The sequence below is a fragment of the Hypomesus nipponensis genome, chromosome 8 (genome assembly GCF_054491055.1).
Source record: "Hypomesus nipponensis isolate SF chromosome 8, ASM5449105v1, whole genome shotgun sequence".
NCBI lineage: Eukaryota > Metazoa > Chordata > Actinopteri > Osmeriformes > Osmeridae > Hypomesus > Hypomesus nipponensis.
Genome location: NC_140368.1, coordinates 11,674,508 through 11,690,076, shown reverse-complemented (window position 1 = coordinate 11,690,076; position 15,569 = coordinate 11,674,508). Strand labels below are relative to the sequence as shown.

Below are 15,569 nucleotides of genomic sequence, written 5' to 3'. Positions count from 1 at the left end.
TACATTTCAGCCCATCCTAGAATGTTCCGGGAAGACAGGGCCACTGAGGGAGTGTGAAATGCCAGGTGCTGGTAAGACAAGTGTGAAGCGTTTGACAAATGCTAGTGACGCAACACTCCAGTGCAGTATGGGATACTTTGGGGCACACGTAAGGGGATTATTAACGTGATGTACAGTGCAGTCAAAGTCAGTCAAACTGGTATTTCGTGTAAACATACAACGCCGGCAAGAACGGCTACCGCGCAACACCGCCAACGGTCCTCAAATGTCTCTTTCCTTTCCTCAGTGAGTAAAGAGTCCCTGAACAGACTCCTCCACATCGGTAAAAGCATCTTCATAAGAATAATTCAGGAGGGTCGTGTCTCTGGTTACCTCTGACTTTGCAGCAGCACCAGGAGAGAGAAGGCTGGCTGTAATGCACACTGCTCAATACCACAGATGCTATCTCGGCTGAGCTATGAACCTGGAGGCTGTGTCCAGGGTGGGTGAGACTGCGTGTGGGTGTGGTGTGTGTGCGCGACTGCGTGTGTGGGGGTTTGTGGGGCGAGAGCTTGCGGTGCGAGTGAGACTGTGTGTTTGTGTGTGTTTGTATGTGTGGTGTGAGTGAGCGCGGTGCCAGTGTTATCTCGCCCCGGCTGAGAGGAGAGCAGAGTCACGTGTCTCCGGTCCCTCCTCTGACCTCCCCTGTCGCTCGCGGGTCAAAGGTCGACCCCGCCCACAGTCTGCGGGCTGCGGTCGGGGGGCCGCCTGTCAGTCCCAGCGGAGGCAGGGACGTGCGTGCGCATGCACACACACACTTCATACTCAGCATGTCTCCCCGTCGCACATCGAGTGAATCAATACATGTTCGGGGCGCAGGTTAGGGGATTGAATGTTTCACGACCAACCCCGTGCCCCCCCCCACCTTCCACACACACACACACACACACACAAACACACACAAACAGCATACTTCCACTATTCACAACATGGAAGACTGGAGATCCACGTTTGCAGCAGTGTGTGTGGAGCAAGACTGGCGTGCATGTGTACGTGCACACATGTGTGTGTGTGTGACGGAGAGAGAGGCTTCACATGGAGACCCGGAGAGAGCGTGTTTTGGCAGAGAGGTGAGGCAGTCCTGCCAAACTTCCTCCCTGTCTTCACTTTTTAATGGATATACGACTGCCAATACAGATAATTAAATCAGGTTACTGAACTGCAATAGCAGCACATACGTAGGCACTGCTGGGCTACGTGACAAATCCACGTTCGTTCAACTCGACATACAGGGTCACTAGCAGAGCTGAACAAACCTACTTAGTAACTGATGCTTTGTCAGTCAGTTCTAGTGAACATTCATCTGTCAGTGCTTTACTGTGGTGTCAAGGTAAGTAGATCATATTTCCAAGAATTTTGTCCAGAACTACCTTAAAAATGCATGTTAACATAGCTAAAACATAATACACAATGAATGTGCTTTCGACGGCATTAACTTTCCCAATGTATATGCTAAAATAAAAGATATTTATCCAATCAAATACCCTGAGACGTGTATGTCTGTGCTACGCACACTCACCCCCACCCCCCCCCCCCACCCCCACCCCCACCCCCACCCCCCCCACCCCCACCCCCACCCCCCCACCCCCACCCCCACCCCCACCCCCCCCACCCCCACCCCCACCCCCACCCCCCCCCCCCCCCCCACCACACAGACACACTGCCACATACACTTTACAAACAGGACACACACACTGGCCGTGGATGCGAATGTTTTAACACGAAGCACTTTGTCCTTTCCAAAAGCAAGAGTGAGGAAATCAATTGGTCTCTGCTGGTCATGTATTGACACGGACAAAGAAACAGCCAGCCCCCCCACATGGCGGGGGCCCCCAGCTTGTCTTCACAGAGCGCTGGCATGACGTCCTGGTGAATGCATTACAAGCACACACCAGCAATGTACCGAAGGGTACTCAATGCCACTACGGACGATACACACACACAGACAGTCACACTTTGGCTTGTTCACCTCACTAGACTGTGGTGTGTTTCGATGGCGATTCCACACACTGTCGAACGCCATTCTTGCTGCAGTGACAATCGCTTGATGTCCAACATAACAGAACACCGCAACACTTAACCATCGAAACAGAGCCCCTTGTCAATTAGAATGAAATAATTAAAATTACATTGAACGTACAAATAAAACAGTTTTGACATAGTTGAGTACATATCAAATATTAGTGGCACTTTAGATTCAGGTGCTTGTGATAAGCATTCATTAATAGGTAACAAAGCCATAGAAAGTTAAGTAAGATAGTCTAATTAACATATTTGTGTTAGTAAACATCTTATAAGGAGCTTTTGCCGAATAATTAACATGGATGTAATCTTACAATAACCCTAACCCAAGCCCTAACCCTTACTAATATTATTAACACATACAGTATATTCTTATTAACAAATATGAATGTTACTAAGCATCTTATAAGGGCTTTGCTACCTATTAACTAACGCTCATTACCAACACCTGGGTCTGAAGTATTAACCAAATGATTAGTATTTGATTCATCTGTTAGCAGATGAGAGAAATTGTGTGAAACCCAGCCATTGTTTTGGTCTGATTGTGAGCTGTGTATGTGGAGCCCCTCGGTTGATACGAGGGCTGCCGTTTGATTGGATTCAAAAGGCTCAGATCTCCTGCGAGCTGTGTTGTTCACCCATGTCACAAAGGTGCTGCATGCTCCACAGAATTCAGAGAGGCAGAGCCGGGGAGAGGGAAGGAGGGAGGGTTAGAGGTGACACCCGGAAAGAGTGTTTCTCGTCGTCGTCTGAACGCTGGAGGGAGGAGGGGGGGAGAGAAAGAGAAAGTGAAATATGAGGTGACTCCTCCTAACCAACACCCTTACGTGTTGAGCAGATAGGGTCATTAACCAGGGCTCTGGTTAGCTCCGCCCCCTGGCCTCAGCCTGGCGCAGTGTCGCCAGCCTGTGATTGGCCAAAGCCGTGTCACTCACACATTCCCAGCCTACGCTGACGTCTCTCCACTTAGCAGAACCCTCCACCCAGCCCTCCCATCGTCACAGGAGGGCAAAGGTGTTGACAGCTGTTAACCCACCCCGCCCCCCCCCACACACACACACACAACAACCACCCCAACCCCCCTTCTCTAACCCTCAGGTCACCTCGCTTAACAGAATTGATAGTTGGCTATTTCCCGCAGGCGGGAGGGGAGTGAAGCGGCAGGATGTTGCAGTGGGGAAGGATTATTGTGTTGCGCGCAGGTTTCTTCAGCTGTAGGCTGATTAAATATCGTTGCCTGTTACCTTCTCAACATTAGCTGATTGATCTACGCACTCCATTTACAAGGGTGTAGAGGCGTGCTTCATGACAGTGTGGTGATAAACGTGATGTATTGTCATAATGTTGCTGTAATTTAATGTAATGATTTAAACGTATGAGTTAAAGCTTGCAAACATTAGCATTTTCCAATGGAGGAAACAGTGTTAAGTTTAATATAGCCGACACCACCAATCAGTAATATTCGCGACGCTCTACTTGTGTTGCTAACTTACAGTGCTCTATTACAAGATCCAAAGCTCAAGACAAAAACAGTGTTGGAATAACCCTAACGAAGGCAGCCTACATTTTCAGGCAAATTCATGGGGTTTAAGACCTTCAAAACTGTCCACGGAACGTCAACCATCTGCTACTTCGACAGCAAAAAGTGAAAGTATCCCCGATGTGGTATTCTCCTTCCCGGAGGAAAGAAAAATAGAGGGAAAGGATCAAATTTTTGCACACTGAGAATACCCATTTGTTCATTTGAGACCGCACAACAAAGGAAAAACATGGCTGACTGGGTGACAGCTGTCTCCGTGACAGAGGTATTATCAGGTGGGTTTTTAATTGTTATGCTGGAGGCAGCCAGACATCCAGAAGGGCTGGAGGAGATGTTATGTGGCTGCCAGTCACACGTATATATCTTCCTGTTGTTTTCACTGGGCCCTCGCTGAAAGCTCTCTGATGAATATTCATAAGTTGCACTTGTAGCTAAGGAGAGAAGCGACAAGGCCCAGGGCTTGTGCAGTTTTTAACAAAGGTAACAGACATCAGTGCTGTGCACCTGGGAGAGCTGCTCTCTCTTTGTGGGAGCAGCTCCATGGCAGAAAGCAAGGGCAGCCGTTTCGGGGGGCCGGGACGACATCTCGAAACGTCAGAAGCGATAATAGTGTCTTTTTCACAACCCCCTGGACCGACTCGTCTTCAAAATCGCCGCAAACAAAACCGTGGCTGGATGTGTACACACCGTCTGTCTGGGTCAGGAGTCTAATCAGGCCTCCTTTAAGTGTGGCGAACGAGAGCAAGAGCAGGAGGGATACCAATCACACCCGATGAAGGGAGATAAATGGGACGCTTCCTTAATAACAGTCGTGGCCCGGGTCTCTCTTTGTGTGAGGCGTCCTCATGGCTGAGGCTCCGACAACATGCAATTATGAATCCTTTCTTCTCACCCCTCCAGAGATTGGATTCATTATTCGTACCTTTCGCTCCCCCCTCCGCCGGGTAACTTACCGACGTCCCCTGATTCACAACGGAATGACAGTGCGCCTTGTTGTTCAACACAACTCCATCTGCCTGTCGTGACTCAACTAGAAATCTCTCACAACTCCTGTTGTGTTATTCAGACCGAAAACCACAGAAACGGCTTCAACATGGGACGGAGATGGGGGGATAAAAACAACATTTAAAATACCACGGCTGGTTACCTACTGTGGCGTTAACGTGTTCCCTAAGCTGGAGATTCACAGACACGGTCTGATAATATGTAAATAAGCTATTATGAATGATACATATTGGATACTCTGTTGACACCCTTACATAATCTAGGTGAGTTGACCTCTCCTTCTAGAGATCGGCATCCGCTCAGTGAGCCGAAATCTGAAGACTGCTGCCAAGTCAAACGGCTACTTTCCAAAGGATGGCTGGAATGCTAATGATTTCCCTGTAAACACAGAGCCAGCCATATGCTTCCCTCCACCTACACTTCCCAGCAGGCATTGCCCTGTCACAGCAAACCTGCTTGCTGCTTGCCTGCTGCCAATGTTTCACTGGCTGAGAGCTTCTCACAAGGCAGGCATCCAGTCAGCACAATGGTCTGACACCCAATTTGAGCAGCCAACCGCACTCAGTCCAAATTAAACCAATATTGTGTAGATTGATGATCACACAAAGATAACATCCTTTCCTTCTCTACTGTACTTCTTTCCTTCTTACCTTCCTTCCTTCCTTTCTTCTTTCACTCTTCTTTCCTTTGAAATGCTCCTATTATCAGCACCCACCCTTATCGAGCAGAGTTACCTGTTAACGCTGACACACTTCATGTGATTATACCGCAACAGTTTTCAGCAAAACTGTTCTGTGTGTCTTGCATCGTTTGAAAACAGGGTTGGCATTCTGGGAAACCTTTCCCTGCTTCCTCAGTCCAAAGGTCCTCGTCTTTGCAACTGCCGTCAAACCCTTTTCTTCTAAATTGATTTTGCATTCAGCTTTTGCGGCACACGGAATCAATTCAACGTGGGGAAAAACCAGCAGTTGCGAAACAGAAACCCAACAACTTCCAACCAAGACTGTTCTGTGGTAAATCCTGTGGGTTGGCACGTAGACCTGACTCACGGGCTGTTTTCATCTCCTGGTAGAGTCAAGATGCCATTGCTCTGCCACATGGTGCTCCTACTCACACACACACACATTCACACACACACATGCACACACACACACACACACACACTTTCATGATCCATTCTCCAAGATCAGCCCCCTGAGCAGAAAAGAGTTGTCATCAATACCGCAAATGAGGGCTTCCATGCAGCAAGAGTTATCTTCCATGTCTCCATGAGGAAAAAGGGATTTGCTTCTCATCTATGGAGAGAGGAAAACTAGAGAGTTATTCAATATCTTTAGCTACGGTTTATGTAATCCTACCTCCATAGGGGTGAAAACTCTGGAGAACCTGGCCTGATAGGATTTTGAGACTAATGGTAATCATTTGCTTAGAACATGTGTTATGATTTGGAAAAGACTGGGGTTTTTTGCAATGACGTGCCCGATGAGGAAGGCCTTCTGGGTTTATTCTATTTATATACAAATCTGCAATACACACTCATTTACATTAGGCCTACATCTATCTCGAAGGTCACACTGAGACTGATTACCTCAAAATAAACAAGAGGGGGATTCGAACATGCACCCCTTGTAACTTCTCTCTTCACCACGGGAATGTTTTTGTAGGGAAAAAATACTTACGAGAACTAATTAGGATTATTAGTGGGGTGTAATTTATCCAACAGGGAATAGAACAAATTGCTTAGTTGTACCAAAGCCAAATCGAAAACGAGAACAGAATTAGTGGCTGTCTCAGCAAAGGGGATTTTATGCCAGTTGCATTCGTGATACAAGCTTGGGATAGAATAGGGAGGGAACCTCCAGCGAGGCAAGAGAGCAAAGGGACGTGCGTCTGTGGGGTTCACCGACGGCACTCACATCACGGAGAGATTCCAAACTACTAGACAGAAACAAAATCTCATCCAAAGAAGGATTATGACTCGTGAGAAAAAAAAAGACGTGTGATTGGATGGTAAACGCAAAACAGAGTGTGCCGTTTGTGGACCCGGGAGGTGATGATGATGTGCCCTTGCGATGCATTTCCAGTGTCATATCATCTATAGCCTGAAAAGGATATCAAAAAGGCATGGACTGGCTTTCATCACAGTATTTGAAAGATCAAAAGCCTGGCTTTATTCCGTCTATGAAAGCACATGCTGATAGCAGGACGTGAGTGAGGTGGCCCATTCTCTAACTGGGTAAAAGCTCTCGAGGTTATGAGAGGGAACAGTCCCGCGAGGGAGTGGTCATAGCAACCGTGGACGACACCTAATGTCATGGTGTCTGGTCGTTTGACACAGTAAAATAACTTGTGTGCCGAGAAAGTTCATTTCGCGTCATTGAAACAGAACTATCAGAGCAAGAACAACGTGTCAAGGGCAAATATAGTCCTCGTCCACACATCTGACACGCAACACTATCTGAATCCATTCATGTACAAATCACAGACACGTCATTTCCCCTACAATTCCAGCCAAGACTTTCCACAGTCACGTTTACAGATTCCATTTACAAGGTTGTCACACGGGAGCGATGGACAACCGCTGTTTGGCGTGTGGTGACAATCCACCACAAGTCAAACCAATAGCTAATTAGGGAGAAAACCCCAGTGTCAGGAAGTCTCTCTGGAGAGGTTTAAATGCCAGCCCCTGTATCTCTCCTGCCCGGAGGCCACGGGACCTGCAGACGCTGCAAGTCCAGACTCAATTTACCGATTAAACTCCTGTCCTGAGCCGGGTAATAAAATGCTAACCATCTCAATATCCAGCCTAGTAACAACATCACCACCTTCAGTTTGATTCAGCTTTTTAGTCCTCTTTCCTCCGGGAAAGAGACTGCGGCTCTCCTTTTCGGTTTAATCAGAGACGAGTCACTAAAGGGAGACTCCTGGGCCTCTCCTAAATTGCTGGAGACGGTCTCGCTTGTGCGATAACTGCAGATTTATGTCCGAATTAAGAGTAAATAGCTGCCCTGGTTTCTGGTCTTTAATTAAGCCAGCCCATATTCTACACTGTCCTTTTCACTGAGCGCTATTCTCCGTGGGACAGATGCTCGCTTACGGGGCAACTTGCTTTTCTGATACCAGCATATTTACCATATGTGTAAAACGAGGCTCAAGGAAAGGGCAACTGTATATATTTAGCCGAAACCCAGAAAAGCCTATGGGATAGGCTGTTCTCTTTCTGATTTGAACAATCTTTCAGCTGTAAAAAAAATAAATAAGAAGAAATGTTTTCACATACATCAGTGTGTGTGTCCTCTTCCAGTGCAACTTTATCTTTTGATGGTCCAAAAGACAAAAAACAGTCCCACTCACAACAATTCGCTAATATATGAAAAGGCTTTGTCAATAGAGACGGAAAAACGCATCACAAATCGATCACATTCAGCACAAAATGTCATTATACACATGCTTCTCAGGGAAGCACTCTGTATTTGATTTCCAGTTCTGATAGCATTGCCATTGATTTAGAATGTGCTCCCTGCTTACCATCAGGCTAGACACAACAGATCATTGGATTTTTGATCTGTCAATCATGGTCATCTGAGGGGCTGTCTAGGGCCAGCCGGAGTGAGCCGGCCAGCCCCTGCCTCCTCAAACGCTGCAGAGAAGGAGGAGAAGACCTCAAGGCCAACCCGAGAGGGGGAAGCAGCCAGGGGAAGAAAAAAGAAAATCTTCCTCAGCCTTTGTGAAAGGACATTCTTCCCATTTCTTCTTGAAAAAAAAATAAAGTATTCCGATTTTTGTTTTTTTTTCTAAGAGGATTTTCTTCAGTCTCCTTGAGAATCCTTACCCCCTAAGTGAAAGACTTGGTAATCACGTTCATTTGTAAGGTTTACTTTTATCTTCCTTTTCCCTGTCAGTGGTCATTGTCAGGCACGCTTTGTTATTGATTGTAAATCTTTTACTTGGATTTGTTTATTTTACCTATAGGACACTTGCATTCCAAAGTGACTGGTTGTTTTTCTCTGCTTCTGTTTCACAAATGGGTTTGTTTTGACATCCGGGAACCACATACTAGCATTCATCTTATACCTCGTTGGACCCTTCAAACACACACACGCACACGCACACAAATGTCCCCTCAAATAGGTTGTTAATATGCCTTGCTAAAGGCTCGTCGGCAGCAGAATCGTCTCCCAGACTCCACGCCCTGTGTCTCTGAACACAGCCTTCTGCGACCCCCTACTATTGATCCTAATGAGGGATGGGATCACGCGCTCTTACACATTCCAGACACGTTTTATCTTTCTCCGTTCCCCCAAACCTCATCAAGTAAATCATAGTGTTACCGCCCGTGTGTGCATATCAGCACGTCATCTTCTGTTAAGACGATTCTAACAGCGCTCCAGCTCTTACGGAACATGTCTGTGGCCAGGTCTAGCGTATGTTTTCAGCGGTAAAAGAAGGCTTCTGAAAGTCACTGCTGCGTCGTGCGACACACCGAAGCGTGGCGGCGCCGTGAAAGCTAAGGGGACAGCAACCCCTGAGGCACTAACAGCAATTAAAAGTCAATGGATCCCCAAACCCTCCTTCTGACGGGCGACCACTGTAAAACGGCTATTCTTAGAAACCGCATACACAGAGGGGGTTTCAGACGATAATTTTCCATGCGCAATGAACTGTGAAACCCAACAAAAAAACCTTATTACCATGAGAGGGATTTGGCACTAGCCCCGCATTAGAGGAGGAGAAAGAGGAAAAATCCTTAGTCATAATACATTTTTTTTAAATCCCTGTGTCATGGAAATTCATGCAAGCTCCAAATGGTTGGGATGGGTGTTCTGGGCATATTAGCATGGAAACAATGTGATTTTTTGGTGAGACTGGAAGTCGATATACAAGGCCTTGACAGCAAGGCCTCCTCAAAGCATTATGATAATTATGAGACTAATCCAATGGAAACCGTTAATTTCCCAACATTCATGGAACTGTCATTTATGAGGATATGATTTTATATGATTTGGAGTCAACTTTACCTCTAAACAAATTGGATGTTGCTGTCTCCATGCTATCCGAGATTGATAACGGCTTCTTATCAGTGAGACTATTCATGTCTACAAAAACATAGGAATACAATATGTCTGACATCTGTGGCATGCAACACAGTAGTTGGCCTAGGCCCTGCTCACATCTATCTTATTCAAACATACTGCTTCACGTTGGAAACAAAGACAAGCCATTCACGATAATGGGAAATTTCCGCTGTTTGATTCCCTGTTACCGACACACACCGCTCATTTTACCACAAGGACAGCACAGGCTGATATAAGCTTGACGCAGCACATAGCGGGAGGGTTAAATTGAGGAAGCACTTTCTTATCTTGTTTTGGCAGCACGCAAGCTGTGGCGCCTGTCGAATGCCCTTACTGGAGTTGACATCGACAGGAACACCACCAACGCTGCTAGCTCCCTTCTGTAACCGTTCTGATGCAGCCTAGATATAGTTTTATCTGTTTGACTGCTCCAGGTGAATGACGACGACGACGCCAAAGATGAGGAGGACGGTGATGATGGTGATCTACCAAAGTCTGATGAGAGCAGGAGCACCTGACTAGCCTTCTAGCTCACAACATCAGCGGAGTAGAACAGCAGGGGTGTTAAGAGTGTAGAGCAGCAGGGGTATTAAGAGTGTAGAGCAGCAGGGGTATTAAGAGTGTAGAGCAGCAGGGTATTAAGAGTGTAGAGCAGCAGGGGTATTAAGAGTGTAGAGCAGCATGGGTATTAAGAGTGTAGAGCAGCAGGGGTATTAAGAGTGTAGAGCAGCAGGGGTATTAAGAGTGTAGAGCAGCAGGGGCATTAAGAGTGTAGAGCAGCAGGGGTATTAAGAGTGTAGAGCAGCAGGGGTGTTAAGAGTGTAGAGCAGCAGGGGTATTAAGAGTGTAGAGCAGCAGGGGTATTAAGAGTGTAGAGCAGCAGGGGCATTAAGAGTGTAGAGCAGCAGGGGCATTAAGAGTGTAGAGCAGCAGGGGTATTAAGAGTGTAGAGCAGCAGGGGTATTAAGAATGTAGAGCAGCAGGGGCATTAAGAGTGTAGAGCAGCAGGGGTATTAAGAGTGTAGAGCAGCAGGGGTATTAAGAATGTAGAGCAGCAGGGGTATTAAGAATGTAGAGCAGCAGGGGTATTAAGAGTGTAGAGCAGCAGGAGTATTGGAATAGCCAAGTCTCATCCTGCACGGGAGTTCGCGGACGATAGCCGTGCAGTGCTAGGTGGTGACATAAAGCCCGGGCTGGGAATGTGGATCTCTCAGTTACTCGTTTTAATGTTTTTTTTCTTGCGGCGGCCCAAGGCAGGCAGATAAGAGCCAGGTCTAGGGATCGGGAGAGAGTTAGAGAATAATGAAAAAAATCCCTGATCGCCGCTGAGCTCATGCAAACTTAGTGTCCGAGTTTAGCCAGGGAAATGTGGAGAGGCAGCCTACTCCTCGGAGTGTAGCCTTAGCTGAGATTCTGCGTTTTAGCTCCTGACACTAGAAAAGATTTCTCTACGGACAATAATTCCCTGTGTTACAACGTGATTGTTGTTGGTGCTTAAGGTTAGGTTCAATTGCGGCTTGCTGGGAAATTAAATCAGTCAAACGGGAAAATATCCTTGAGAGCAGATTAAGATTGTGTTTGATAAATTCAATCAAGACTGGAACACCATTTTTGGTGAGAATTATGAAAGAACAAATCATGCACAGAAACAGCCTAGATGGAGGCATGTTAGTTGTTTATCCCGAATGTGATCAAGAATCAGAGGAAACAATCACTTACACTTCTAGCTTGGGAAATTACACAAATATGTTAACTTTGAAGCTCTCTCTGGGTTGGTTCCAATACCCAATTTGCGTTTCTGGTGAGCACTTCAATCCTTCTCGATTCTGTTCAGTCTGACAAAGATGAAAGCCAATTCATAAATGGATAAAGTCTACTTAGTACCCCTCTGATGTTCAACAGGCCCATTGAATAAGTAATTAGTTTTTCAATACTGTTAAAATGCTAATATTTCCAACCTGAGTCCAACGTCGTTTAAGTGTCAGCACTTTTGAAAAGCCGCTTTGTGCCCTGTTTTCCAATCTCGATCCTCATGAAAATAGCTTGAATAAACTATTCGATTAAATGGAATGTCAACGTTTGTCTCACAAAACACTGGATCCCGGGCAAAACTCTCTGCTATGTGCATCGAGCGGGCTGCGCATTTAAATATGAAAACAAGCCGTATTGTTGCTGACAGTGTGCTCGTTTCTCAACGAAATGTCATCTCTGAGCTCTTTAGGGATGGCGCTACACGGCGGGAGGGCTGCAAGTTAAAACGCCTCCTGTCTGACGAAAAGCGCCGTAATCAGGATCAGTTTAGAGAAAGGTCAGAATGGTACATCAAAATACACCCGTAGTTCAGTGATCTCCCCCCTTTTTAATGGATCGGAAAGAAAAAAGAAAAAAAGTGTGTTGTCTAGACGTTTTTGCTGTCTGGGATCACATGGGTTTTCATTGCGTATAATGCAGTATTCCAACTTCTGGATTTTGATAATGTGGGTGTGCTTGAAGTACCCCTGTCTTATAAAAGTGTCCATCTCTATTGGCTAAATGATGTAGCATTAAGGGAAGATAAAGCCTGCATTTCCATTGTGAGTTTATAATGACCATAATTGAGATACACCCCTACATAAAAAATCCTGAAGGAGGGCTTGTCTCATTATACTAGGACAGTATTTAGCTTGGCAGAACTGATAAATAGTCTGTTAATTTCCTATCTTAGATTTGATTGGCTGTTAAGCTCATCACGGTGCTATGGGAGTCGCTCCTTCCTGGTTAATAGGTGAGAGGATACACACACACACGCACAGAGGGAACACTCCCAGATGTGGAAGGGCACTCTCAGAACCCAATACGTTTGAGGAAACCACAGTCATGAGATGTTTTTTTCTTCCTCCACATCCCCCTGACTAGACAATTTGATCGAGTCTGATCTCCATCAGAGACCGAGACCTCTGTTGACGCAGCTCACCTCAGAGGACCCGAGGCCAGCGGGGCCACTCCCCCCAAACTCCTTGGCATTTCCCAGTCCTCCGAGATGACTCGTATAACTAAAGGGGGACGGAGGAATCTAATAACACGGGGGAGGGGGGGGGGGGGATGAGCGCTCCAGAGTTCACGAGGGGTCAAGTTATTGCAAAGGCAAAGGTCACTGGGCTGGGAGCAAGAATAAATATATAAATAAAAATAACCTGGGGGTTGGGGAGGGGTGGAGGGGGGGGAGAGGAGGGGGGGTCTTAGGGGCGTTGGCTGCCCGGCGGGCCGTGAGATGAAGAAGGAACCTGAGATTATTACCCTCTCACAGGCTCCAGACCCTGACACGCTAGATCTGTCTGTTTCCCCTCTCTCTCTGTTCTCTGTTTATAAAAAATAAATAAAAAAATGTTCTAATCTTTTTATCCTGTCTTTCTTTCCTTTCCTTTTTTCCCCTCTGTATCCTGTCTCTCTGTTCCTCTCTTTCCTTCTCTCTCCATATTTCCCCCTCTCTTTCTATCTCTTCCTCTCTCTTTCTGCCTCCACCCCCCCCCATCCCTCTCTTTCTCCCCTTCTCCCTCTATCTCTGTGTCGTGCGATACCTTCCCAATCACAGGAAGCAGACATCTACAGTCTGATCCCACCAGCCTTGGACCCTAGGCCACGAACATGAGCACAAATCAATTAACCGAGATTGGATCCTCTCATGGCCCAGGCTGATGCTAATTGCCCGAATACTGACTGATCATACTCATAATGCAAGCTGCTACAGGCATGAGCAGCGTTATCGGCAGCTAGCTTGCTTGCCATTTCAACGTTAATTGCTCAAACATTGATTTACAGAGTCCTGATACTGCAGAGCAAATGCAAGCCGATTGTCCAGCTGGCACTGAAGGGAAGGCAACGATATCATTTGCCGTAATCATCTTGTTGATTTATGCCTGTTAAGCCTGTGTCTTAACAAGGCCACTGTTAGCTAATGAGGAACAAAACGTTTGTTTTAATTGAAGAAATTCCATAATCCGACATGGGCAGCGATGTGAGTATAACTGGAAAGATGCTTCTAGAAGGGATTGTTCTGCCAACCCACGGTGAGATCATTGGACTGTTTATAATACGGGCCATAATAATAATCAACTTGGTTTCGTCTTCCCCCTGCTTTTCGCTTCCTTAAATAGAATATGATTATTGAACCACTGGCTATGAAATTAGGTATGGATGAGTGCTACAGCACAGGAGACAGAAATCATTCATTTAGAAAGCAGCAGAACAACTGCAATATCTGTCTCCTGGCCTGAACCAATCAGAACTACACAGTGGGGTCAAATTGAATCAATCAGGGTGCTCGATACCCCTCGGGAGAAGGAAAATGACCTTATTTGGATGATGACCTCCCGGAAATGGTGGCTAGTCGTCTCAAGCCAACCTCGGGAGTCAATCACAGAGTCAGCGTTTTCAAAAGTGCCTCTGAGATGTCGGGTTGAATAATGTATCCTATGAATAAAACACATTAGCTACAAAACATATTGAATAATTCACTTTTCGAAAAAACCTCCCGCACACAAGATATTAGGTCTAGAGTCACTGCATGGTTTTCATAGCCTCTTTCTTCCCTTCTTTTTTGGAGGGGATCTGTCGCTCTCTGTCTCTGTCTCTCTGTCTCTCTCTCTCTCTTTCTCTTTCTCTCTCAGCTGGTGGTGACTGGTGGCTATTTTTATTCCGCAAGTTACTACTTTCTTGGAAATTCTCCCTGTTTATTTAAAGAGCTCTTGAAATTTTGAAGAGCATATTTGTTCTGATAGAATCTTTGATGGGCTGGTACACACACCAGCCTAAAATGAATTTATCTTTTGGCAACTGCATGGCACTAAATGAAGGCAACCAGCTGGGATTTTCAAAGTGAAGAGTCTAAATGAGTAGGAAGACCTTTCCTAATGCAATGCTTCACCCTATAGGCTACACCCTCTTCACAAACGCACACAGCTTTGCTCCACAAAGCAAGCCTCACTTTCAAGGGTTTTCCATTCATGTGCCTCTAACTTGATAATGACATACTGTGTTTTTCAACATCAGGATTCCGTTAATTGAGTCTTAAACTGGAAAATGCATTTGTTTTATGGGGGAAAAAAACAAATTTGGGCAGAATGAGTATGAAAGAGAATCCTTTTTACATTAACAATGACATTTGGAATACTGAGTGAGAAATGCTTTGATGTTTTTTTCATTGTAAACAAGGTATGAACTAATAAAATAACCTCTGGCCCAGAGAGAAATCTCCATGACTTTTGAGAGCCGATTACAGGAATATCTATGTCATATTTATCTGTCACTAAGAGTGAAGCACCACTTGAAAGGAGGATACCTTGAATGTGTTGAATATGTAGAATCACACACACACACACACACACACACACGCCGACAGCGGTGTGCGCGAGCGCGCGCTTGTGTGCATCTCAAGTGGCACACTCGCCCTTTCAAAACCAGACGCGGCCACCAGAAGGCTCGCACAGTGACCGCAACCCCACCACTCCAGACCCACACTCACCAGGGCGCAGTAGGTCTCCGGGGGGTCCCCGCAGGTGATGTTGGGGGGGTCCACGCTCACTTTCAAGAACTTGGTCATGTCGGCCGCCTCCGGCTGGCAGGCCATGTAGTCCCAGGTGAGCCCTTCGTCCGTGTACACCTGCGACTTGCACACGTCGTAGTGGCCCCAAGCCGCCGGGTAATGCTGCATGGCCGCTTGGCACAGGCCTGCCCACGCCGCCTGCAGCACCAGCGCCAGGGGGAAGCAGCGCATCTCCGCTTCCTGTCGGCGAGCGGGGCGGTCGCGCCCGGGAGGGGGGGGGTCGAAGGGGGGGGGGGGGGGCTCTTCTGTGGAAGGTCCGCGGGGCCAAAACGCCGCACACGCACAGAGACGCGGGGAGCAGGTTTTA

The 15,569-nt window shown here is 46.6% G+C and overlaps 1 protein-coding gene across 1 annotated transcript in view; it reads right to left on the bottom strand.

The window, feature by feature from the left end:
* Positions 1-15,433, bottom strand: part of ntng1a (netrin g1a) — a 68,887-nt gene extending 53,454 nt beyond the window's left edge. Inside the window, exon 1 of the mRNA XM_084703838.1 lies at positions 15,182-15,433. Within this exon, the coding sequence (XP_084559964.1) occupies positions 15,182-15,433 (252 nt within the window). The remainder of the gene's footprint in view (positions 1-15,181) is intronic.
* Between the last annotated feature and the right edge of the window lie 136 nt (positions 15,434-15,569).